This window comes from Hydractinia symbiolongicarpus, chromosome 8 (assembly GCF_029227915.1).
Source record: "Hydractinia symbiolongicarpus strain clone_291-10 chromosome 8, HSymV2.1, whole genome shotgun sequence".
NCBI classification, from domain to species: Eukaryota; Metazoa; Cnidaria; class Hydrozoa; order Anthoathecata; family Hydractiniidae; genus Hydractinia; species Hydractinia symbiolongicarpus.
In genome coordinates, this window is record NC_079882.1 from 5,707,085 (window position 1) to 5,733,206 (window position 26,122).

The 26,122-nt window shown below is 33.6% G+C and overlaps 3 protein-coding genes and 1 long non-coding RNA gene across 9 annotated transcripts; 2 read left to right on the top strand and 2 right to left on the bottom strand.

Moving 5' to 3' along the window:
• Nucleotides 1-396: 396 nt before the first annotated feature.
• LOC130655220 (uncharacterized) lies at nucleotides 397-2,092 on the top strand. The gene is made up of 4 exons (XM_057457954.1): nucleotides 397-767; nucleotides 844-996; nucleotides 1,078-1,191; nucleotides 1,358-2,092. The coding sequence occupies exons 1-4, from the start codon at nucleotides 596-598 to the stop codon at nucleotides 1,708-1,710; spliced, it is 792 nt and encodes a 263-aa protein (XP_057313937.1). The 5' UTR covers nucleotides 397-595; the 3' UTR covers nucleotides 1,711-2,092.
• On the bottom strand, nucleotides 765-1,525 carry LOC130655221 (uncharacterized). Its single transcript, XR_008984598.1, has 2 exons — nucleotides 1,384-1,525; nucleotides 765-1,219 (listed from the first exon to the last, which is right to left on the bottom strand). It is a non-coding gene; the product is annotated as an uncharacterized LOC130655221 (long non-coding RNA).
• Nucleotides 2,093-3,047: 955 nt separating the features above from the next.
• LOC130655219 (uncharacterized) lies at nucleotides 3,048-4,888 on the bottom strand. 2 transcript variants are annotated; one of them, XM_057457953.1, is made up of 4 exons: nucleotides 4,432-4,888; nucleotides 3,785-3,928; nucleotides 3,449-3,657; nucleotides 3,048-3,370 (listed from the first exon to the last, which is right to left on the bottom strand). In XM_057457953.1, the coding sequence occupies exons 1-4, from the start codon at nucleotides 4,636-4,638 to the stop codon at nucleotides 3,058-3,060; spliced, it is 873 nt and encodes a 290-aa protein (XP_057313936.1). In that variant the 5' UTR covers nucleotides 4,639-4,888; the 3' UTR covers nucleotides 3,048-3,057. The 2 variants fall into 2 exon arrangements, with proteins under 2 accessions (XP_057313936.1, XP_057313935.1); XM_057457952.1 differs by lacking the exon at nucleotides 4,432-4,888 and adding an exon at nucleotides 4,030-4,425 and having other exon boundaries at nucleotides 3,785-3,932.
• A 4,767-nt stretch (nucleotides 4,889-9,655) lies between these two features.
• On the top strand, nucleotides 9,656-25,068 carry LOC130654870 (adhesion G-protein coupled receptor D1-like). 5 transcript variants are annotated; one of them, XM_057457515.1, is made up of 19 exons: nucleotides 9,656-9,945; nucleotides 12,001-12,084; nucleotides 12,210-12,235; nucleotides 12,462-12,563; nucleotides 12,686-12,814; nucleotides 14,894-14,999; nucleotides 15,304-15,414; nucleotides 15,798-15,867; nucleotides 16,721-16,826; nucleotides 16,965-17,135; nucleotides 17,601-17,698; nucleotides 17,816-17,921; nucleotides 18,147-18,297; nucleotides 18,492-18,558; nucleotides 23,790-23,856; nucleotides 23,957-24,033; nucleotides 24,371-24,497; nucleotides 24,587-24,628; nucleotides 24,753-25,068. In XM_057457515.1, the coding sequence occupies exons 1-19, from the start codon at nucleotides 9,864-9,866 to the stop codon at nucleotides 24,888-24,890; spliced, it is 1,860 nt and encodes a 619-aa protein (XP_057313498.1). In that variant the 5' UTR covers nucleotides 9,656-9,863; the 3' UTR covers nucleotides 24,891-25,068. The 5 variants fall into 5 exon arrangements, with proteins under 5 accessions (XP_057313498.1, XP_057313499.1, XP_057313497.1 ...); XM_057457516.1 differs by lacking the exons at nucleotides 23,790-23,856; nucleotides 23,957-24,033; nucleotides 24,371-24,497; nucleotides 24,587-24,628; nucleotides 24,753-25,068 and adding exons at nucleotides 19,931-19,997; nucleotides 20,098-20,174; nucleotides 20,512-20,638; nucleotides 20,728-20,769; nucleotides 20,894-21,209 and having other exon boundaries at nucleotides 9,663-9,945; nucleotides 11,952-12,084; XM_057457514.1 differs by lacking the exons at nucleotides 23,790-23,856; nucleotides 23,957-24,033; nucleotides 24,371-24,497; nucleotides 24,587-24,628; nucleotides 24,753-25,068 and adding exons at nucleotides 19,931-19,997; nucleotides 20,098-20,174; nucleotides 20,512-20,638; nucleotides 20,728-20,769; nucleotides 20,894-21,209 and having other exon boundaries at nucleotides 9,665-9,945.
• Nucleotides 25,069-26,122: the final 1,054 nt, after the last annotated feature.

The following is a 26,122-nucleotide window of genomic DNA, read 5'->3' on the forward strand; positions in this document are numbered from 1 at the left end:
GTACAATTGACAGGTGGTTCAATTCTTGCATACCACTATTTTGTAACAATATTTATGATGCAATAAGATTTAGGTTTCCCGCATTTTTTAGCCGACCCCCTGAACTGCGGCATAATTAGGGGGTCGTATAAACTGTTTTTCGTGTGGGTTCAAAAGGGCCTAACCCTTGCATTAACCCCCTTTTTGGTGTGTCCTGGTACATGCCTATATAATCCCTCCAGTGAGGGGGGATAAGTCAGTTGCAGGATTAATTTGCACACGATAGAAAGCGATATAAAATATGGATTCTTCATTTATTTTTTACAATGGCCGTGACGGGGATCGCACAGAAAGAACACTGCGGAGAAGCCAAGTATCAGTACAAAGACTGGCAATGATTTACAAGGTATGCGTTATTCACACCATTGTAGACTAGCAGAGTTTCAAAGAACTATGATAATTTCATTCTTGTTTATTATAGCTTGACGTTACATCGGTGTACATAACAGAGGAGTTCGGTTCCTCAGAATTTCCGAATCCGGATGGGACGTTTGATTGCCTTCGGGAGTCGCCTTCTGGCACGTATTACCAAGTGGAGGGAGAACCACATCAAGGCATGACTCAGGTTAGAAACCTACCGACATCAACGGTCAATGACATCGGCGCGTTTCGAAGGCCAACAATGTTGCATACATCTTCGTCCACGATGTCGCGTAAACGTGTAGGTGCGGCTGCGGAGAACTATGTTTTAAAAGTTATTCTGGCGGATATAGAGAACAAAAAAATCGGTAAGTTGATATTGTTCTATACTAAACGTTCTAATTTTACACATTCATAAATTATAAATACTCTTCTTTTTTACAGTTAATCAGAAACGAATTTCGTTTATAACAATAACGGAAGCAGAAGCAAACGTCGACGCAATCACGGAGATGGCAAAAACACGATTCGAAGATCGAACGTTGGTGTTAGTGCAAGGAGGTGGTTTACGATACGAGGACTCCGCAGCCACAAGAGGTGTGTATATATATATTTGAATATGGACTGAAAATTGTTTTTCCTCTTCACAGTTTTAAAGAGAACACTTTCTTCTTACAGGAATAAGCTTCTGGAAAGCCGCGGCTCGGAAGGTTTATGCAGTAAAAGCCAATGATCTCGAAACATTTGATTATTTTACGCCACGAAGAACAAGCACACAGTCCATTAATTTTGGTGAGTAATTTTAATGTCGCCAACTTTTCTAAATGTAAAAAAATAAAAATCTTACTAAACAGTTAAATAAAATTAATGTTTTAATCATTTTTCAAAGAGGTAACTTTTTCTCCACGTTAAAAATACATCCATCCCTTCCAAAATATTTAATTTTAATTTATTTTAGAAGAAATAAAGGAAAAACTTGCTGACCTCACCAGCCTCGTCCAATCTGGCGTGATTTTAACTTGTGTGGACCAAGATACACGAGAGGCAGCACAACGAGCATTATCATCTGTAAAGATCTGTGAGAAGGCAAAACAAAGCTTCGAGTGCTTGATATGTCGTGGGTTGAGCCGGAGTCCGGTGAAAATGGGTTCCTGCTGCAGAAGAATAATTGGTTGTGGCGAATGTGTAGATCGCTGGTTTTTAGAAAATCAAAATTGCCCACATTGCAGGTCCAACGAACTCGACGCAATTTTTGAAACTAATAATTTTGATGGAGTGCTTGCAGAAATACGTTCTGTCTTTCCGAATTAAATTTTATAAAACACCATCGTTCTTTTGAAAATCTTTCTGAATACTTTTTCAAAACTAACATTGATAGCGTTACTGACTTTGCGCACCCTTCTTCATAGAGCCTCAAAAATTACCTTTTTCTACATTATTGATTTGACGATGATCGATCACTCAAACTATCTTTACATAGTTTTAAGGCGGTTCGATGTCAAAAAATTATTTCTTATTTATTTTAGCTTTTAGTTTATTTTATGTACTATATACTTAAAACGGAGAGAGGAAGGCAAAAATCTTCTTACCACTGTTTTTTATGACCCGGTTTTTATCTGTCACAGTGTAAATATTTTTAATTTTGTAAAAACTTGTATTTTTTATGTTTCAAAATATATTTTATTCTTCACAATATGTTTTACTTATGTTTTAAAGTGGCGGCAATACTTAGGTACATTACACATTCTCTGAAAAAAGATCCTTTTTTTCAGTCTTTTGCATTTTGCATGAACTTTAAAGTCTGGAAGCGAATATATTTGCCATAAAAAAGATGCTTTACGCATGAGAACGAAATAAAGAAAATTTCAGGCTAACCAATGTTAAAAAACACTCCAGGCTGACGACGGTTTTTTTGCAATCGTTTTCATATTTACGTCCAAAACATCGTTAAGGAGCATTTTGATTTCAAGTTAATAGAAACCAGGTCTTTCGCAAGTGTTTTTCAGCGAAGATTAAAAATACTCTTGACCTTTAGCGAAGATTAAAAACACTCTTGATCTTGCGAGTTCGCGCAACAGAATCCGGGGGTACATAAGCAAGATCTTTCTGTGCGCCCAACCAACAACAGGGTAACAAACGTCAAAGGAGATAAAAATTAATTCAAATGCTTTTTACAAAAAAATTCTTATGTTTCGTTTGAATATTTTTTTGGAAAGTTAATCCCTACTAGGAAGACTAAAACTTTTTCTCCCACTCAAATTTTTTCCTGATAACAATGCAGAATGGCGCCGTAGATTAGTGGTTATAGCTCTCGTACTCTGTGCGGGAGACCGGGGTTCGATTCCTCTTGACGGCGATTCAACATGGGCGAGTGAATGTTACCATAGCCCCGGGTTAACCCAAGCCATGTGAGGGAAATTGGGAAGATGGCACACTGTGTGGGCCGTTGGATGTTGCCGGGAGTTGTCTAGTAGAGCGCGGGCTCTAATTGGGTCTGCGTAGCTCAAAATGAGCATTAAATACTCTAGGACTCTCCATCTACGCCATGGCCCCTCCTGAAAATAATAGACAGGGTATATCCCTCGATATTTGTGAGGCTAGCCATGTAAAATATGCACATCTATCTATCTAAGTGAGCGCGAAAGCAACAAGACAATTTTACAAAAGAGCGTTGTATCTTTCAGTGATATCAATAAAACAATGTACGGCATGTCGAAACGATCTATCATTTTCGTTCACAACATCGTTATAAATTTGTTCAATATTACAGATTTCATTAAACTCTCTGTTTCGATTAGCTAAAAACTGTGGATGGTCTTTTAAAGGATCGTCACCGAATTGGTTAGGCTCAGAAATCCGTCCTTGATATGTTTGGTTGTATATTTGCATAGCTGTTGCGGTGTCTGGGACATTACTCTGCTGCACTGGAGGATATCGAGTTGTCATCTCTTTAATATTCAATGGAACTCCTCTACCTGAAACAAAATTTAAAGGTGCAAAGAAGCTGAATAGTTGTTGTTAACAGGATGCCAGGACTTGTATAATCTACCTACCAGGTATTGGGTGACAGTTCCAGGCTCTTACCAATGTTTGCAGCCCAAAGTTTGCAACTTTGCAGGTGACAAAAGAAACGCAGAACTTATGAATATTGTTATCCATGTCTATAATCAATGAATTGTCCATGTCGACTAGTATTGATTTGATTGGATAATTAACTCGACCATTAACTTCAACCCAAAATCTTTCAATTGGTAGATTCTAGAAAATATATGAAACTTATGAAAAGTTAACCTGTGCAGAAGATGATAGTCGTATTTTTCGTATTTTTTTGTGATGAAAGAACGAAATGTTTTTAAAATATATTGGAAATAATAAAGTAATTTACCCTTTTCGATTCTGTTTGTTGATAAGGTAAACTTAATTGGTCACCACGAATATTTGCCAGATACTCCTGCATCCCCAGCATGAGAAAAAATTCTCTCCCGTGGTCCACCCGAACTTGGTCAAACATGCAATATGTGGTCAATACCTTTCTAAATAAAAACAAATAATTGGAATTTGCTGCGCATTTTTACGTGCGTAGCTATATCTAAATTAGAATCAAGCGAAATTGATTGCACATGTTCTAACCTGTATATATGCGAATATATCACGGGGTTGCTTTTGACTGGCATTGTAGCAGCAGCAACAACAAAGCGACTGTGACCGTCCAATGCTACGACATGCGTTGTACCGTACATTACTAATTTTTCGTTTTGGTCTATATGAAGTTTGTGACCAAAATAGTCAGCCCTGTAAGGGATAGGATTAACAGACCTTGCGGTATCTGTTTGACGTCTTGCGTGATATGCTGGCGAAACAGTTGACAGGGCCTTTCCAATTCTTTTTTGACTGGTGATATTGAAACCGTGTTTTTGCTTAATGTATCCAGTCATCATTTTGCGACCGTATGTAGGACCAACCTAAATAAGCAATAACTTGTACAGTTTCACATCATGCACTCATACGCTAAGCACAGGTGAATTTGGTTACCTCTTTAACAGCTGAAGCCACGATGTTCTCTATTTTTTGTTGGTTTATACGTAGGCGGATGTCATGTTTCGAACAGTAACGTTTAACCGAACGTTCAGAAAATCCACGAACACCAGGATTTGTCGCTTTCAAAAACTCGCTAATTTCCTTGAAGTTTTTATGTTGTTTAGCCACATTTACAATGTAATCTCGGTCAATGTTATCCATTATTTTGGCGCGTTAAGACATCTGAGGGCTAAGCGCGCGTAAAAACCTTGAGTAAACGATTGCATCAATCAGAACAGAAATCAATTGTTCGCCCTTAAGATTCAGTTTGATTGGCCACCCGAGGAAAGATGTTGAAAGTCCGGGACAGTTGCGCAAACCTAACAGGGGGTCAAGTATAAATTGTTCTGTGACCTCTTTCCAAAGGTCCTGCATCATAGCCGGGTGTTTGTGTTCATGATATTTCACAATATGACAAAGGTTACAGGTGGCCAGCTTCTTTTTGTGAAGATGAAAAAAATTGTTTGACCCAGCAAAAATTGAAATTGCGAAATTATAATTTGAATTCTGTTTTTTTTATCTTTTGCACGTAATTTGAATTTTGAATTTTGAATTTTGAAATTTTAAACTGAATTTTGAATTTTGATTTTCAAATCGAATTGAAAATCAAAATTATTCACAAATTTTGATTTTTGATTTTCAATTTAATTGAAAATCAAATGGCCCTAAGGGTACACGCATTAACCTCGATCTTTATGTGTCAAACCTTTTTTTTCCAACTCCTTTAGAGCTTTGCAATTTTTAACCGAAGTTATCTCGAGCTTACGCGTTATCCCAGACATGATTTGTAAACGAAGAGAAAATTGTAAACACTCGAAATCTTGATTTTGAGAAAGTTTGAGAAATTTGAATGTTCAAATGATCAAATTTTTGTGTGTGATGAAATTCGAAAAATTAACGTGATAAAATGTACCCAAGGGACCCTAAAAATAGGCCGAGATTAGGAAAGTTCGAGAAATCGGGTAGTCAAGGAGGTTGGAATGCCGAAGGGACGGGTTAAAAACGAGCCTGGAAATTTAAATAAAAATTTGTTTATTTTTTGAGAAAGCTTGATTACTTACTTTAGAACCATTTATTATCCATAGCATTGAGAACTATCTCTCATTGAGGTGTTGTATTTAACAGTTTTGCCAAGAAGTATAGGGTTATGTACGTTTTTGTCATTCAGATTAGTGTTTTGAACATTCTTCATAAATTTAAAAAAAGTTTTAGTGGTATGATTTACAAAGAATATCAGATGGTGTCACAACTGTCCAAAAATGAATCTGCAAAAAAGTGTATCACCTCCATTTACACTCTCCAGCGCGTAGCTAGTATTATGTGAAATACCTACCATGGCCGAAATTGTTGTGACATTAGTTTTTAATAAATGTACTGAATCAATTCATTAATTTTTTTCCTAACTGTCAAAACACGAAAATATTTGAAATATATAAAGACGATGAGTAAAACAATGTTTAAGGAACACATTAAGCTTGATATTTTATTTTGATAATATGCCTGCGGATATTAAACAGCTTACTGCTATCTTAGGACATGGTCTTAAACTTATCAAAGTTCTTTTGAAATAATTTATTTTATAAAGATAAAAGTGCAGAAACCATGAAAATCTATTTTCATAAATGAAGTAAGTCAGATAGGGTCTAAAAAAACCTGTTCTAGGTTTTTCTAGTGACTATGGTCTTATACAACTAATTACGCATTCCGCATGAGAGTAAGAAACAACTGTTTTTTCTCTGTGGATGTGATTTGCATGTTTCATGTGTAGGTTGAGGGTATAGTAGAAATGTGTGGCTCCCACGAGGCTAGACAAGTCGATAAATTATGTATATTACACAAATAAATCACAAGGACTTAATTAAAATATAGAAAAATATTTTCTAAATAAAGCACCTCCTCCCTAAACAATTACAATTATTTTGGCAAAGATTTTAAAAGGATGAAGGAAAACAGGAAAATTTGCGTATTCAAAAATCTGTGCACAATATATAAATAAGACTCCGATATGAGTGAAATTTTGATGTTTGGAAAGTCGAATATATTCCTGAGAACGAGTTTACTTCCACCAGTTAGAAAAGCATTTCGTTATTAGCACATATTGTGCTAAATGTCATTAAAATTGCGACAGTGTTATGTCGAAGATTCAAACTTTCAATGTGATTCGTGATGCTCAATATATTTCGTTTGTTCATTGTTTAAAAGAGGGCGTTTTCCATTGCAATCATCAATAAGATTTAACAGTTAAAATGCTGCAGCCGCTGTAAGTTATCACAAAGTGTCGAGAAAAAATACGGAAATATATTTTTTTTTGATCTCGTTTAAATATTTCACGAGCTTTTAGGCGAGTAAAATGTAAACTAAAAACGAAAAAAGAAGGACGAAATGCTTCAAAAACAAGTGGGTCTTGTTTATCATATAAACTGATTATGAATCATTGTGATTTGATAAACTCAGCAGACAATTCTCAGTTTTAATCACCGTTCATGATTCGTTTTTGTTCAACTGCAAATGAAGTTATTACAAGGTAATATTATGAGATTATTTTATTTAATTTATGACAATTTTTTAATTTATGATAAGAAGACGTGCCAGTTCATTCTTAAGTTCAGTTTTACTTGTTGTAGAAAACCGTTTCGGACAGATCATCGAATTAAATAAAAAGTCCTTTTAATGTGCTGTAAATCTAAGCTTGCCCATCTAAATTTTCAGTTAAACTTATTTATTCTCTGCGGTTGAGAGCACCGACACCTTAATGAATCTCTAATGACAATATGTACTGCACGAACGTCAAGGCAAGTTTTTTTTTGACAAGGAAGGGAAAATTGATGTAAATGCAATGAAGGGTTGTAAAAGTATTTCGAACGCTAGAAATTGTTCTATTAATTCTTAGCACCTCCCAATAAGTTTTAAAAAATCAATTTTTTATTATAATATGCAAAATATAAATAGCGTTTCCTACTCCCTTTTAAAATCATTCGTCGAATTTGCTGTTAATTACCACCTAACAACAGTAGAGCGAGTTTTTCAAAGGCACTGCCAACGGCTCAGGTAAGATCTCCGTCAATGGTGTTTCTTATCTTCGTACAGTTTGAATAATATTGTGTAATAACTAGACCATTTAATAGTTCAGGGTACAAGAAATTATACTTTACTGCAGGAATATAGATAACTTGTTAATAAATGATTCCTTTTTTATGATTTTTTATTTGCTTTTAGTATTTCACAAAAATTAATAGAATTCCTTCAGTATTCTATTTTGGCGGTAAAATAAGGTATACTCTGCAAACAGTACAACACAATAGTAAAATCAAAAAATAGTATTGATGAAGAAGTATGACAACACAAGGGGCAGTATTTGTTAAAAAATGCTATACTAAATAGCCTTAAAAAGATTATTAATATAACTAAAAATATTTCATCGTTGTTGTTGCTTTTTCAACTGACTTTATATGCAATATATGCAATAATTTGGTATGTTTCTGAGCAGAATTTAGAAGAAAATAGTAAGCTATCTTGGTTTAAAATATCCAACGTCTCCTTTTACCATAAAACTGGATTTAAAAGAAAGGTAATTTTTTTTACACCTGTTTAGTTTGTGTCTATTTGTTCAAAGACGAAGTGGAACATTTAATACACAAGTTTTTATCATCAATCCTATGTATTACGATGCAGAATTTCAAAGCGTACTCGGCAAACAATAATAGAACAATTTGTGTGTATGTTCTTTTAATTTTATAATTTATTACAAACTCTATAGTTTCAAAAAAATAAGGAGGCTTTATCGTATTGCATCCATATTTTCTCTGTTCACGATGGCAACGATGAAAAAAGTCAGTTCAGAAAAATAAGTGATCCAAGAGACAACAATTCAACATATCAAGTATTCTGCTGTAGATAAAAACACATCGCCTAAAATTCAAAATGAAATTATAATAGAAAGATTATTTGTTTGCATTCTTTTTAAAAATAATACTGCGTACCATTTTGTTTCTACACAAAATATAAGGAAAGTAGACTGTTAACGAATATCTTTTATTTTGCAACTTAGACTTCGACAAGATTGTGGTCAATGTTATGATTATACGGCTACAATGGCAGGATTAAAATCAATTGTTGTAACACGATTTAAGGAAATTATAGCAAAAAAATTGTCACGTAAAGACAGTTTGACTTGCCGATCTAGACATAACCTAAAAACCAAAAGCATAAACAAACTTTTAATAAAAAATGTTAAGATGTAAATGTAAGAAAACCTCCTCCTTAGAAGTTTCTTTGTAAGGATATATTCTACAGGTAAAGCTGAACGCGAATTTCTTTTACTATGACCAAATAAACCTCCGTTCAATCTCTACTATGATTATTTGTTTTTCTAGAAGTTCGGCTGCCGTCGAAAAAGCATTGTGGTCGCCAAAACTTTGTAAATTACGAGCCAAAAAAGGACACGTTTGTATCTCAAACAGCTTTGTACTCATTTGAAAATTAAGATAGAATACGGGCAACGAATCTAAAAGTGTCAATAAACTCCGTGGTCGGTTAGAGGAGAAGCAGTAGAAGCCATAATGGGAAACGTAAGATATAACGGATCTTCTGGATTGATTTCTTCAAATGCTCCTGAAATGAAATGAGGAATCATTGGTGCCAAATCTAATATGCAAAGCTTTTTTTTTTTTTTTTTTTTTGGGGGGGGGGGGGCAACTTCTTTGTAAAATTTCAGAAGAATCTTTCACAATCCTCACTTATCAGCAGCTCAGAGCCAAGAAGTTGCGCATGATGTTGTTATAACTTTAAAAAAAGCTCGAAACGAAAATTAAATTTTTTTGGAGCAGTTGGTCTAACGGGAACAGCAACTTTCAATTTGACGAGCAAAAATTGTCTAGCAAACGCAAAATGTCTGGTAGTTCTTTCGCAGTGCAAAAAAAAAGACAAGAAAAACAAAAATTCTTACTAGGATAATGTTGTTTTGTTAAAATTTTTTTATTCAATGTACTTTGTGACGTCATTTTATCGTGACCGAGCGCTGTGCCATAAGTGAACGAATACATACATTTTGTATATCAACGTCACAATGTCTTTTGTTGCAAGAAAAGATACTGTGTGATATAAAGAAGGATTATAAATTTGTATCGTCAACGAAAAAAGCTTTTGCTTCAAAAAAATTATATCAGGGTACAGCTGCATACCATCTGATTAAAAAGTTAAAAGATTTTTTAAAAACACATATAAAAAGACTTTCCCAGTTTCATTTTTATTTTGTGAAGGATAAGGTGTTTAATTTGGATTGCACTAGGTTTTACTGGTTTGAAGAAACTATCTTCCCTGGGTTTTTTCTGTTAGTGCAAGAATGACAGTAATATCCGGATCCGCAAAAATAACGCATCTTTTGTTTGATGGCATTCTCTGTTATTAAATTCTCTAGAGGCATGTTGTTTCGTTTCATATTTTTGACGGCAGTGTTACTGGTGCAATGCAGTAAGTAGTTTTGTTTTTTTCTTGTTTTTCTAACGAATGAACAGTAGTGTGCAAAATATCGTTTCAACTTTTAGATTATTCCCTTCACTATCTTTACTAAATCTAAACTTGCATATATTATTTTTGAAGCAGCATGTATCAGTAAGGCGACTGTAACAGCACTTCGACCTCGGATTATCGGAATAATATCATATCATAATGAAATGGTTCGTTATTTTCCCAAATAATATGGACAATACATACCGACGCCACATTTAATTCAGCCTAGCAGGAACCATTTTAATAATATAATAATTTAATAACAACTACTATCTGAATAAATAACAAGTCATTTAATAGATGATACTGCAGCATATATCTATTGCATTGAATTAATTAATGGTCAATAATGATAACACTGTTATTGCGCCATTCAAAGTTAAGGACTTTTGAGGAGAATTCTCAATTGTTTCTGATAAGATCACAAGATTTCCCTAAAGCATTTAATAAGATTTAAGAATAATTACCTTCTTCAGGAGGAAAAACTAATGCTTTATTAACAAATTATGTTTGATGCCATATGGAATTTAGCAGATAATTTACAGGCAATATAGATACAATATACATCCAACGTACTCTTTGATACAACAATTTAATCTTAAAAGGTTCGACATTTCTAAATAATGTTACTTTTTGGGGAACAAGTTTTGAGAAAAAATTAAATTTAAGGGTAATCGATAAAGTATGAAAAGTACCAATAACATTCTGTGACTTAACTTCCTGACCATCTGGCCCGGGATTCTCAAATCAAAAAGTCCAGATGTGGCAGGATTATTCAAATAAACAACGAAGATAAAATAGATATAAATAAATAAATAATTTTAATCTTTCCTCTTTTATAGCCAGATAAATCGTTTTTTCAAAAGTTCTTGTTTTAGGTACTTTTTATTGAATAAGAAACAAGGTACAGAAATAGAGTGACAATAGACGAAGGAAAAACAAAACATGTATGGGCTTTTTTCACACTCGTAAGTATGGAGGGGGGGAGGGGGGGCATAAAGTGCCCGCGGGCTGTAACTTTTGTTCTGTTTGGTTATAATTGACGAAACTTGGCACAAAATAGCATCAATATTGTGTGAATTAATTAGTGACAAAATATCTGGGTTAATATGTCATCCCAGAAAGCGATGACGTAATAATGAGACATTAGTCAAAGAAAAATGTCTTTTCTGGAAATTCTCATTTTTTAATCTTTGTTAAAACAATTTACAGTACTAGCCAATAAAAGAACTAATATAACAATGTAAGATATTGTTAGAAACAGGTGTTATAAAAACAAAGGATTTTTCTAGGGAGAAAATGAAAATCAATTAGAATTTAAATCTTCAAGAAAAATATTTTGATTTAAAAATATTTCAAGAAAAATTGATACTTAACTACATTATTGTTAGTAGGTGTCATGGTATATCTATGCGCATTTATGTCATTAACTACTTAATTAAGATAAATTGGATTGATATGCGACAAAATTACCTATGACGTCATCATGTGGCAATAGAAATTTTTAGAGAAAAAAAATTATTTTTAAAAACTCCAATAAAAGATAGGAAAGGTCACAAAATTGAATGTCAAAAAAAAAATTTCATTCAGTAAAAGTTACGAGGCTTTGAAAATGGTGCGGACAGTTTATGCCCCCCCCCCCCCCCCCCCCTCGTCCCATACCACATAAGGTTAGCTGTTTTTCCTGTGTCAAAAAAGTCAACTATGGTTTTCTTTGATCACAATTTCTTTACAGCCTAGTGCATTACGGGGAAGTGAAGTGACTAAAAATCATTAATCAGCGAGCAAGAAAATTGAGAAAGGACTTGATCATTTTTTCACATCCATTGCGGCCTTAAAAGTCTTTTCATACATGTACAGTATTTACTAAGAAACTTTTGTTATAATACTTTCAACGTCTCGGTTGTTTATCACTACATAGTATTCATTTTCGCGAACTACATACGTTGTTATATTTCTTTGTCAAGTCACGCGAGGAGAATTCTAATCTGTTACCAATGCTATTACAATCTCCAGGTGGTTCCAGCACTGAATCAACTGACCATTCACACCAAAATAATTTAGAAGACATATGCAAAAGAAAATTAAACCCCGATAAAAGTAAGGCTGGTAAACTTTTAATATGTTTTAAATCTTAATTATAAGTTATGAATTAATAAATCTGGTTTAAATTTATGCTTGTTGTGTATTGCTTTTTTTAATTCTTTAGTTTTTTTTTGTTTAAGATATGCCTGGGAAAGAATATACGCAGGTACGTCTAACCGATTAGTTAATAAATTCTATTCGCAGCTGATTAAGAGTGCTGAATGCTGGTAAATGAAAATAAAATTATGTAGAACAGTAAAAACAAAATTGGAGTTCCTGATTTTTCGAACTATTTTGTTGACCGCTCAGGAGTTTTTTAAGTAAAAAACACAAACACGAGGAAACAGAAAGAAAACTCAAGTCCCAGCCAAATGCATCATCTCTCTTTTTAGAATTTTAAATCAGAAGAAAATGAATGTAACAAACATACAGAAAATAACCACTTAACAACATCAGCAGTGAGTACACCTCGGAGAAGTACGGAAACAGGAAAGGTTACCATGCTTTATTATTGCAAAATGTTAAAGATTTCTTTAAATAATTTCTTTACACACCCTATTTAGGCCAGGCGTTTTAAGAGTACTGTATGTACTTGGTAGGGATTTTGTTGTTTTAGCGAACTGCTCCCATCGCAAAAAAGTTAAAGGAGAAAATATGCAATACTTTAAAAAGTATATGTGGAGTTGGTCCAGTTCAAAGCAGAGTTGATACTGACTACATAAAAGATCATGCAGGAACGAGGAAGGTAGAATGTCTATAAAAATGTGGTAAATGTGTCTACATGTCGGTAACAGGAAAATTCGATTGTATTTTCTACAGTTTTTATTAGAACATCCCCTATAAAATATATTCTGTATTTTATAAACCTTTTGTTTACATTTGAATTAGCCTGAAAAAAATTACAGGAATGTTAGCTAGGAATTCTACAAAATTGGTCAAAATATGTTAAGACAAGACATCTAATCTCAAAGTTCGCCACCACAAGTATTTGCGTAGGCTACTTCTATATTAGATTCAAACATCTTAGCTTGTTCACTTTTCAATGTTCAGAGTGGATTTGAGGTTATTTGGTTAAGTTCAAGTTCTTAAAAGGTGCTAATTGTTGCCACGTCAGCATGGCTATTTTCTATGATTTGTGAGGTCCTCATGGGCCCCGACGTGGATTATTTCGGTGAGTGGGCGTGCTAGAGAAATTGTTTAGCAACCTTTTAATGCCGTCTGCCTAGCCTAGCAACTTTGCAGCCTGTTAGCTGCAATTTCTACAACATATTACAATCTTTAATAAAGTTTGTGATAACGAGATGGCGCAGAATTTAAGTAAATATACAGACCGGAAACATTCAACAACAACAACAAAAACAACAATATGGTGGCTTCCTCTCTATTCTCAAATCTTTACTTTCATTATCTTTATTTACAGTAAAAATGTTCCTCACATGTGTTTAACATTTTTGCTGTTCTGATTTTCAACTCTCTCTTGTTTATTTTGGGTATATTGACCCGTGACTATCACAATAAAAAATATATTCCTTTGATTTTTAACTTAGCCACCCGTCTGGCAAATGTGCGAAATTACAAAATTGATTTACCTTATTACACGAAATTAACGCTGTGTGCTTATTAACGCTGTTGACTTCCAACCGCGTTAATAAAAACCGCCCTTAATTTCTGGTCCGTGTTAATTAAACCACCCTTAATTTGTGATCTAAAAAAAAACAACGAAAAAAGATTAAAAACTGCCTAGTGTATGCATACATTATCATATACGTCATATACATACATTTTTTGTCCTCAATTAAAATTTATTTTCGCGCATCGATTAAATTTCAAGGCTATTTCTCGCAGAGGTATGTTAACCTGAAAAGAACAAGACGGATACTAGATGTTCAATCAAAGTAGATTTAAAGTTGTCTACGTTGAAACCGTAGCTTTCCAAAGTGATGGTCGAGGCGTACGAGCTCCTCCAACCAAAGAAAGGAGTTAGTATTATAAAGAATGGTTGGCAAAGTGCTAGCATTACCGGCGCTGTTGAAAATACTCGGGAAATGGGTACAAATTATATTCATCTGAACCCATTCAATGCTGTGGAGTAGACATTTCTACTAACTTTTGCATTGAATTGTTGTTGAATAAAAAATGTTTAGTCACATTTGCAAAGAGGATGTTTTATGTCTCATTTGTTAACCGAAAAATTACCTCATTCTTTACGTTTAAATCAAATTTATGTCAATAACGTTCATTATTAGTGCAGCTTTAAGAAAGGATTGCGGATTTTTGGCATGGTTCAGTATTTTCAGTCACAAACAAACTTAGCCTACTAATGTAACTTATTTTCGTATTTAAATTCTTGAATTGCGGCCTAAGTCTAAACGGGATTGGTTACGTAAAAAATAAACTCTTACTTTCGGTTGAACAAAGTAAATCAGAAAATAATGGAAAAGACGAATTGATAAGCCCGTGGAAAAATCCACCAATTACCTAATACGTCATCAAATACCTTTGTCTGAGGGAAGCGTAGTCACGAATACAAAACAGAATCACTATCTCGTAAAAAAGCACACGATCCTATGTATTTTTCTAATCAAAGATTCAAGTTCTTCGCCATAAAGGCAAAAAGGTAAAAAAATATAAAAAAATGACGAATATTTTTATTCGTTTTTCGGCCTACGTGGGTATTCCAACTAGCCTGAAAGCTAGAAATGTATGCATAATAAATTATGTTCTTGTTACCTTATAAAGTTAAACAAATGATTTTAAAAAAACGGGATGCTTTTTAAAACTTGAATGAAATGTTATTAACACAACTGGTTTTAACTATTCTTAGATTAGCAGAACTTTGCAACTTTTGTTGAAAATAAAAAATTTAACCAAGTTATCCACAATACCCTTCAAGATAGGTGGTGGTGATTGTCAATCAACTTGCAGGTTAGGTAAGTATCAAGATACAAGAACTTAGAAGGAACATATTCACGTGTTTGCTTGTTCAGTTAAGCTGGTGAACCTATGAGAATCGAACTTTCGTTTAATAACGTTTGATGTCGTATAAAACTTACATAAATTTCAAAACAAGGCATGTCTCAGAAACTATTTATCATTTTGTTATGCCTGTTCTTACACTTTCCTCTTAATGGCTGTAACAGGATTTCGCTATTCAAAAAGCTTGTACTACCCAAATCATAATAAAGAATAATATGAAGAGCGGTTCTAGCTTGTCCCCTTCTTTCGATTTTTCAGAATTAGATGTTTCCTTTCTTAATATCAAAAGAAGAAAAAAATACAATTTCATTGCATCGTCGCATTCCATTCAATTGCCGAGAAACATTTTTAATTATACCGACGGTAAAGGTAAAACAATTTTTTTATTTCTTTTCTTCATCATTACACACCAAAAATCGTTACTAATTCCCTTTCTTTAACCCCCCCCCTCCTAAAGTTAATTTTATGTTAATTTTAAACATCCATATACAAAATAATTTTACAAAAAAATCTGTTAAATAATTATATGTTAATTAATTAATTAATTAATTAATTAATTAATTAATTAATTAATTAATTAATATGTTCTGTCCCATTTTAGCTGCTATTAAATGCTTGCCTGCTTCCTTTTTTTTAGTCCCCCTTTTTATTAAGTCCCTGAAATTGTAACTCATCCCACCCCGGGATGAGGTTGAGGAGTAGTAAGACGAAAATGAGGAACAACGGTGTGTCGATTTTGCTTATATTACTAGTGCAATCCATACAAGTTGTATCTATGCTTTTCCAGACTATTCCTGAAATGGTTCGAAATTATTCTAAGAGGTAATTATTATCTCCTTTTGTAAGAATTGCCGATATTTGTCTTTACAAAATAATGAATAGCAAAAAAATGGTGAACAAGTTGCATTTAAAATTTTGATTACAGCGTAAATATGGAATGTGTTGATTTTTTTGCAATTGCGAGTTATGGTTCTCGAGATATTTAAGGTCAAAGTAGTACTGAACTTCGTTGCGTATGTTGGGGACAATTTGTGTAATTGTTTATTTATTCGGAATTATTAGGCACTGTTAAATCAGTGACTTCAGTACTTCATACTTATTTTATAGTTAGAAACTTGAATTATTAATCACACAATATTTTACGAAAAGACTGTCCGCTTAAACGATGGACAAAGCTGTTGTTTTGATGGGAACTTTCTGAGTTTCGGGACCCTCGGAATAGTACTTACGGTAAAGGCTGAACCTTTTCATAGAAACACATATCGTACGAACACATACCAATAGGGCAATAATGTGGCAAAAACGCTTAGTGAAACATTTTTATCTCCCGGTGAGAACGTTTAGTTTGACCGCAAAGTATTCAGCTTTGGATCGTTCAAGTAGTTTGTTCTGCCCTATTTAAGTTGCTGAATCTTCCCTGACTGGCAAAACGTGACAAAACTTTTTTCATCGCCTTAAAATTTCCTTTCATCAGACAGCTAGTCTGTGCAGCTAGCTAGCTAACAAAAACAAAATAATTTTTACTTGGCATGAGGATCAGATTATTTGCAATCCGTGTTCAGATTGGTCATTGGACTGGCTGGGACTATATAAATCTCAATCTTTCATCAGGCCATTGTAGTATTTCTCCCTGCGTAACGGCGACGGAAGTCAACAATGATTTTTTTTATTACAGGAATATTACGTTGTACGACAATTTTATTTCTACCACACTAAACTCACCATTATTAAAACCACTAAGTGAGAAAGACATGATCAAAATTGTATGCAAAAAGCCAAAGGTAAGTAGGTTACTTTTTCTAAAACATCTAAATTCTATAATTTTTCATATTTCCTAATATCTTTTACAAAGCAAAGAGCTATTATGGCTTAATTTATCATTGTTGCATTTTTTTAATTAATTGCTAATTGTGCTCTAGAATATAATATGGAAGAACTTGAAACACGAATGTGTGTATTGGAAAGGTTCATATTCAACTGGTGAATGGTCGACAGAAGGCTGCAATGTTGACAGTGGCTCCAATAAGACACATACTGTTTGCGTTTGCAATCATTTGACCGATTTTTCAGTATTGATGAGAGTAACTGATGTAGGTCCAATCGAATATTTTGTACTTAAAAGTTATTTTCGTACTTAACTAAAATTTCTACATGTTAAGGATAACATGTAGACATTTTAGTCTTAAGGTTCATATTGTTATTATTGCTTATTCAGACTAGCTTCTTTAATGTTGGTATAAATGAGAACCTTGCAAGGAGGTTTTAGTGCATTTAAAGCTATATTTGAGCTACGAAAGTCATGCAACCCTCAATTAGGCAACTTCAGGATAACAATCATCATATTAAACGTTAACCAGGAGGGATTAATTCACATTTATACAGACTGTAGGATGACCTGGCCGGGAATTAAACCCACAACTATCCACACTACTGGAGGGTTACTTTATTAGTCCAGTTAAAAGTCGTTCGATCGAACACATATGAACAATGTCGATAATGGAAAGATTGAATAAAAATGCTTTCATGTTCGATTAGAAACTTGTATTATCTTTTAGATTCCACACGATATAGTTTTGCATTGGATATCATTTATTGGTTGTGGCATTTCCATTTTCTTTCTTCTTCTTACTTGTGCTATTATCCTTCGAATTAGGTGAGGAGCATATTGGCATAATATCTTTTCGTTCTTATTTTTTTATTTGAAACTGCTTATTTATATTTTCATTTTCTTTTACTTTATACTATATTCTTTTCCTTCTTTTTTTCTTAGAAAGCTGAGAGTACAGGAACGATATAAAATCCATCTTAATCTATCAATAGCTTTAATTATTGGAAACTTGACATTGTTAACAACTGATGTTGCAAGAGAGAATAAGGTGAACTATTATATTTATTCCGCTTAAAAAATATTTCTATGAAAATACTAGCTTGCCGGTTTCGCATGGTTAATTTTTAGAATATTTTATATCATTCTTAAATCATTATATGAACCACTAGCCAATCAAGGAACCTAAATTGTAAGAAAAGGTTATTCATTACCTTCACTCACAACCACCACTGTGTAAATCTTTGCCGTCAAAAACATTTTTCTTGTTATCTAGCGTGTTTGTTTTGGAGTTTCAATATTACTCCATTACTTCTATCTCTCTGCATTCTGTTGGATGTTATGCGAAGCTATCTTTATATGGAGAGGATTGATATTGGTGTTCGACGAAACTGAAAAATTTCGAGCTTATCTGTTATTTGCCTGGGGTGAGTGCGTGAGGATCCCTTTTTTAATTTTGAAAAATATGACAAGAAGAATAAAATAAAAAATCAACACGTGAGTCACGGAGATGAGGCTTAACAAACAACACATTCTTGTAAGATATTTCGTTCAAAATCATGCATTTTATAAATATATTAATGTAGAAGCTTTTTTAACCGATAACTTGTTTTCATTATAGGTGCTCCTGCCGCAATAGCTTGCATAACAACTGCTTTGTTGAGGTACAAGATGACAAGTTATACAACGTAAGTTTATTGGTCGAATAGAGTAGACCTGGAGACACATGTGCAAGGAAGAACGTGATTTTCGTGCTGCTAATGTTCTTTTAAAGCATGACAAAACGTATATAGTACGCAAACGACTTCGTTAAGTTTTTTCAGCTCACTAGACATTTCCTTTCAGGGAATTAATATGCTTTAAACGCCGTTGAAGAATCTAATAAACTGAAACTTTAAATAATTGATTCGGTTATTGCTTTCTGTCAAAAAAAGCAAGAATCTCTCACAAAATCAAAATGGCGAACAGAAATCTTGTAATCATGGGCCAGTGAATATGTTATTTTTGAAAGAAAAGAAATAATGTTGTGGGGTATATAAATATGTTCAGTGAGGTCAAGCAGGGGCGTACCAAGAAAAAAATATCTTTAGTCAAACATTTGACCCGTAGGGTCTACATCTAACCCTATGTAGAATAAAACGCAACTAAGGGTTAAGGACGCGTTGTGAACCCACCCCAACTGGAAACCAACGCCTTTTTATGCCTTTCAACGCCTTTAAGCACTAAAACGCAATACAACCGGTGCACATACACCGTGCTGTCTTATTGCTTTTCACAGATTGAACCAATAACTAAAGTCTTTATTCTTCATATTGAGCACCAAAAAACATTTTTTTGCAGATTGGTGGTTATTAAATAATAACCAAATCCACTTTTTTTCAAAAATATATAAAATAAAACCATGGACAAATTGCCTTTAAATAAATCATTAAAAACACACATGCCAATAATACGTTCCGCCCATCTTATGTTGCAAATATCAACAACTAGTCGATAAAGTGCGTGGAAAAATCCACTAAGGCAAGATAAAAAATGAAAAAGAAGCGTCATTTGAATTTGATAACGTCAGCAACCCATAGAATCGTGTGCTTTTGGCGAATGCCTAAGAAGATATAAGGGTTTAAAAATTTTGCTGACGTCATCAAAGTCTGTCAAAATATAAATTGTTTTTTGAGAAATTTATATACCCGTTGCCTTCCTGATAGATCTTGAAACGCTGATGTACTCTTGACAAACTGTTGCAGAGATATTAGGGTTTAAAGGTTTTTTGATGACGTCATCAACTTGTCCATTCTGAAGCGGATTTGGGGACCCAAGTCTGGGAAAACTACCCAAATGGGTCCTAGGTGGTCCTTAGTTACCCACGCGGTGAAAAAGCATGGACGTCATCACCTTGTTTTCTAGTCATTTGGCCTCAAAGTTTTAAGTGCACTGTAATGGCTTCATTAATTTAACATAGGATATTGACGTTAAAGTAGTGTTATTTTTAACATGCCTCCCTTTTTTTTAAAAAAAATGCTTCTCCTAGCATCAATAAAACACATCCTTTTTTTTCCTTAGTTGTTGGTTATCACTGCAAGAAAATGCTGTTTGGGCTTTTCTAACACCAGCTCTTTTAATGATGCTAGTAAGACAGTTATTGGGAAATATTTTAATCTTTTAACGAGCATTGAGAGTATTACGAGTACGGAAATTGTCAGTGTGTGTTGTTATTGTTGTTGTTTTAGATAAATATTATAATTCTACTGAGATCACTTTTAATCATGCGAAAGCAAGTAAAAAAATCTAGAGTCAACAGCTTCAGGTCAGTCTGATTTCGTTTTATTTGTTAGGAGCAACAATATGGATAAAAAGTGATCAAATTTTGTGACAGTGAATTTATGTTGTACCAGCCGATATTTTTTTACCAATCTTGCCTTACCTTCTTAATACATTAAACCACAAAAATAAGAGCATTTTCAGTTGATTTTAAAAGAGAATTTGTAAGATTCCTTTGCATGTCTTTTATATTTTTTAAATTACCCAAAACCCAAAAGGTGACTTCATTTTGCGCAAACAATTTATATTTTAACTAACTAAAATTTCTTTAAAAGATGGTTGGATGTTCTAAACAGTTGATAAATAAATTTTCACTATTATAGAGCAACCATTAAATTCGTATTGTTTCTTGTGCCGCTTTTTGGAGCTACATGGATATTTGGAGTGTTTTCGCTAAGCAGGAAAACGGCTGTATTTCAATACGTTTTTGTAACTTTGAACTCTCTTCAGGTAAATGTTATTTTCTACTTGTAAAAAAATTAACTGACAAAATACAGTTTTTGGTAAAGCAATATCCATATAATTTTAATTATTTTTAGGGTTTCTTTATCTTTACTTTCTACATATGCTGTAGCAAGCAGGTGGGTGGTCTTTTAAGTGGAACGTTCATGTACTCATAAACTATTGAAAATGAATTCATTATGGCACTTTTATGTCATATTTTGTCTCAATTTCCGTGGTTCTTGTATATTCTTCAATTTTCAGGTTCGTATAGCCTTGTTAAAACAATATTTCCCGGTAAAAAGTGAAAGAAAATTAACTTCCACAAGTATTACTTCCAAAAAACGGTTGAAATCAAACAATATCGCTTTATGTGTACGAGCACCAATGATGAAAGAATGATGGAAAAACAACAACACAGAGAAAAAACAATGTTGTATCAACTGATATGAAAATGCAAGAAGTGCTAAGTATCGAGAATAGACATTTTGTGCTTTCAAATCACAAACACTTGCATTTGGAATTCTTGACTGCCTTTGTATTATCGTTGGCGAATATAATATTTTAATCTCTGTAATAATAGCCGTATTTTGTCTGTCTCTGCGCTGACCCCCCGCTGAGTTAGAAAATGATGCTACGGAAACACGAATATCAAGCGCCAAATATTTTTATCCACTTTGTTTCAACGGGTAAATTTAAAGGACGGGCGAACCCGTGAATTTTTCCATGGGCAACGAATAGTCTATATTATCATACCCGTATTTTGTCTGTCTCTGCGCGGATCCCCCGCTGAGATAGAAAATCGTGCTACGGAAACACGAATATCAAAAGCGATATATTTTATCCACTTTGTTGCCACGGGTAAATATAAAGGACGGGCGAAACGGTGGATTTTTCCACGGGCTAACGACTAGTCTCTTTAATAATACCGTATTTTATCTTTCTGTCCGCGAAAACTGCGTCCTTGTTACAGAAACACGAAATGCGATATATAAAGGACGGGCGACCCGTGGATTTTTCCACGGGTTAACGGCTAGTCTCTTTAATAATAAACGTATTTTGTCCGTGTGTCCGCGAAAGACGCGTCCTGTTACGGAAATACAAAATTTTTAATACCAAATGAGATATATTTTTACGACTTTGTTTTACCAATCACGACGCCTGATTCTATAAAAAAATAATCCAAGATTTTCGCGACCGGAAGAAAGTTATTTTGATTTTGAAAGTGTTCGTGTGTGCTCAGTGTGAGATTTGAAGGCTTGTTTTACCTTTTTGTCTTCTGAAAGCTTCATATTTTGGTAATATTTGTTTTCTGTTTGTTTTCATTGTTAAGATAAATATATTGTCATATTTTTTAACCACGTACAGATCTTAGACGCACCAGTTTTAATATTTACGGCTAAAAACGTAGATTTTAAAGGCTAGCTAGCTACAGCCCTATTTATTATTATTCTTTATGGTATAATATTTTTATTTTATTTTTATTTTAATAAAATATTTTTATCCTAGATAATGATGGAGTAACAACCGTTTGTAAATTCTGTTTTCATTTTAGCTATTGTTGCAGGGAAGTTATTTTAAAAAAAAGTATGTTACAGTCGCAACACTATAATAGTGTATGCGCTTCACTTGATTAACGACATACTGTATACCTATACGGCTTTTATTAGGCGCTCTACAGAGTGTTCAACGCTGGGTCACACCTTTACTTGTGGCTTAACCCAGCGTTTCGACGCCCGGTCTCCCGGCTAGTTTTTTCTATAATAAAAAGCGTATTTTGTCTGTTTGTCGGCGAAAACCGAGTCGTGCTTTAACAACACGCGGATTTTTTGAGTGAAAATAACAAATGTGATATCTTTTATCAACTTTGCTGCGATGGTCGAATTTCCACTAATGAACGACTAGCTCTTAATAATAGTCGTATTTTGGGTGCTCAAAATAGCTGCAGCTTTATTTTTAAATCCCACAGAACCCGATTCTTACTGACTAATTTTTTTAACAGCTCGCCAATAGTTGACCAATTACAGACCTGATTCTTTAACAGCTCGCCAATAGTTGACCAATCACAGACCTGATTCTTATAAATAGCAAATTAAGTGAGTACGTTTTTCGCGGCTCCGACATGCAGCTGAAGGAATATGAAACGTGATGACAGCCATTTAGTTGAGTTAGCAAGTCTCTTTTTGCTTAATTTGTTATCTACTAAAAGCTTTTTATATTTAGGTAATATTTTTTTTCAATGTTTTAAAATTGTTAAATAGGTATGCATCGTGCTTTTTATTCTAATCATTCCTATTAGTTCTTTTTGTATTTGTTATCTCAACCAATCTGATTTTTGCTAAGCTGCAACGTGGATTGGAACTAAAAAGTGAAAGTAATCTAATGTCAGTTTTTTGGAACAAAGTTTTTAAATTATCTTTCGTATGCTAAGTGCAGTTACGTAGCTAAACATTTTACTGTAATATAAACTTTGAAGGTGGTCTAAAGTTTATATTATTCCCAACTATTAATTTTATAACAACAGACTTTAGGAGTGTGTTTATGTAAACTGACAATAAATTTTGCAAATTTGTTTCGCTAAATAAAAAATGCTGGCCGACTGTTTTAATATGACGAGTAACAACGGGTTACGAACTGTATATTTGTTTCCCCTAAAGTTACGGAAAAGTTATTTTTCGAAAACATATATTTCACCCGAAACACTATAATGTTTTTTTATGACACTATGACACTATAATTCGTTAGTACAAATACGTATATGTATCAAATTCATTCGAAGTCAAATACCCGTTGCCTTCCTGATAGATCTTGAAACGCTGATGTACTCTTGACAAACTGTTGCAGAGATATTAGGGTTTAAAGGTTTTTTGATGACGTCATCAACTTGTCCATTCTGAAGCGGATTTGGGGACCCAAGTCTGGGAAAACTACCCAAATGGGTCCTAGGTGGTCCTTAGTTACCCACGCGGTGAAAAAGCATGGACGTCATCACCTTGTTTTCTAGTCATTTGGCCTCAAAGTTTTAAGTGCACTGTAATGGCTTCATTAATTTAACATAGGATATTGACGTTAAAGTAGTGTTATTTTTAACATGCCTCCCTTTTTTTTAAAAAAAATGCTTCTCCTAGCATCAATAAAACACATCCTTTTTTTTCCTTAGTTGTTGGTTATCACTGCAAGAAAATGCTGTTTGGGCTTTTCTAACACCAGCTCTTTTAATCATGCTAGTAAGACAGTTATTGGGAAATATTTTAATCTTTTAACGAGCATTGAGAGTATTACGAGTACGGAAATTGTCAGTGTGTGTTGTTATTGTTGTTGTTTTAGATAAATATTATAATTCTACTGAGATCACTTTTAATCATGCGAAAGCAAGTAAAAAAATCTAGAGTCAACAGCTTCAGGTCAGTCTGATTTCGTTTTATTTGTTAGGAGCAACAATATGGATAAAAAGTGATCAAATTTTGTGACAGTGAATTTATGTTGTACCAGCCGATATTTTTTTACCAATCTTGCCTTACCTTCTTAATACATTAAACCACAAAAATAAGAGCATTTTCAGTTGATTTTAAAAGAGAATTTGTAAGATTCCTTTGCATGTCTTTTATATTTTTTAAATTACCCAAAACCCAAAAGGTGACTTCATTTTGCGCAAACAATTTATATTTTAACTAACTAAAATTTCTTTAAAAGATGGTTGGATGTTCTAAACAGTTGATAAATAAATTTTCACTATTATAGAGCAACCATTAAATTCGTATTGTTTCTTGTGCCGCTTTTTGGAGCTACATGGATATTTGGAGTGTTTTCGCTAAGCAGGAAAACGGCTGTATTTCAATACGTTTTTGTAACTTTGAACTCTCTTCAGGTAAATGTTATTTTCTACTTGTAAAAAAATTAACTGACAAAATACAGTTTTTGGTAAAGCAATATCCATATAATTTTAATTATTTTTAGGGTTTCTTTATCTTTACTTTCTACATATGCTGTAGCAAGCAGGTGGGTGGTCTTTTAAGTGGAACGTTCATGTACTCATAAACTATTGAAAATGAATTCATTATGGCACTTTTATGTCATATTTTGTCTCAATTTCCGTGGTTCTTGTATATTCTTCAATTTTCAGGTTCGTATAGCCTTGTTAAAACAATATTTCCCGGTAAAAAGTGAAAGAAAATTAACTTCCACAAGTATTACTTCCAAAAAACGGTTGAAATCAAACAATATCGCTTTATGTGTACGAGCACCAATGATGAAAGAATGATGGAAAAACAACAACACAGAGAAAAAACAATGTTGTATCAACTGATATGAAAATGCAAGAAGTGCTAAGTATCGAGAATAGACATTTTGTGCTTTCAAATCACAAACACTTGCATTTGGAATTCTTGACTGCCTTTGTATTATCGTTGGCGAATATAATATTTTAATCTCTGTAATAATAGCCGTATTTTGTCTGTCTCTGCGCTGACCCCCCGCTGAGTTAGAAAATGATGCTACGGAAACACGAATATCAAGCGCCAAATATTTTTATCCACTTTGTTTCAACGGGTAAATTTAAAGGACGGGCGAACCCGTGAATTTTTCCATGGGCAACGACTAGTCTCTATAATAATAGCCGTATTCCGTCTGTCTGTCTGTTCAAAAGGGTTACCGATATTCCCTTGATCTTTCCGCGATTTTTAGAAACCAGGGGGTTGTTTAATCGCAAATCAAATTATTGATTAAGATAAATTCTAAAAATTAATTTATTTTTTTAAGTAATTGAATTACTTTAATTTATTACCATAAGTAAGAAAAATAAATTGAGTGATAAAATGAATGCATTATTTTAATACGCTATTTTTAATAATAATTACCCCCGTGACCTTAATCGCCGTTTTGCTCAGGAGCTACAGAAAACAAATGGGACAGTTTACTGATAGTTTTACTGACTTTGTTTTGACCACTCGCACATAATACACCAATCAAAACGCTTGATTGTTTGAAAGCCCAATCCAAGACTTTCGCGGCCTGGGCATGCCGACGAAGAAACATGAGGACCGAAACATAATGGCCATTTTAGTTTTTAGAAGAAGGTCAGTTCAGTGCTGTTTGTAAGTCTGTTTCACCTTTTTGCCTTCTATAAGCTTTTTATTTTCGTAATATTGTTTTTTTTGTATGTTCTAAATGTTAAGATAAATATATTGTTATGTTTTAAGTCACGTACAGACCTTAAACGCACCAGTTTTAGGATTTTTGGCTAGGAACGAAGATTTTGGAGGCTAGCTAGCTAGAACCTTACTTATTACTATTCTGTATGGTATAAGAGCTTTTTATCCTACCCACCATTTATTTTTGTGTTGAGACTGTAGCCATTTAGCTAGCTCCTATCTTTGGCTAGAAGTGAGAGTATAAAAATGCAGTAAACCGTAACGTGGTGTACCTGTACTAAGGGGTCAACCCAATGTGACAATTCATTTTCAAACTTTCTCGGTAATTACACCTGTACGGATG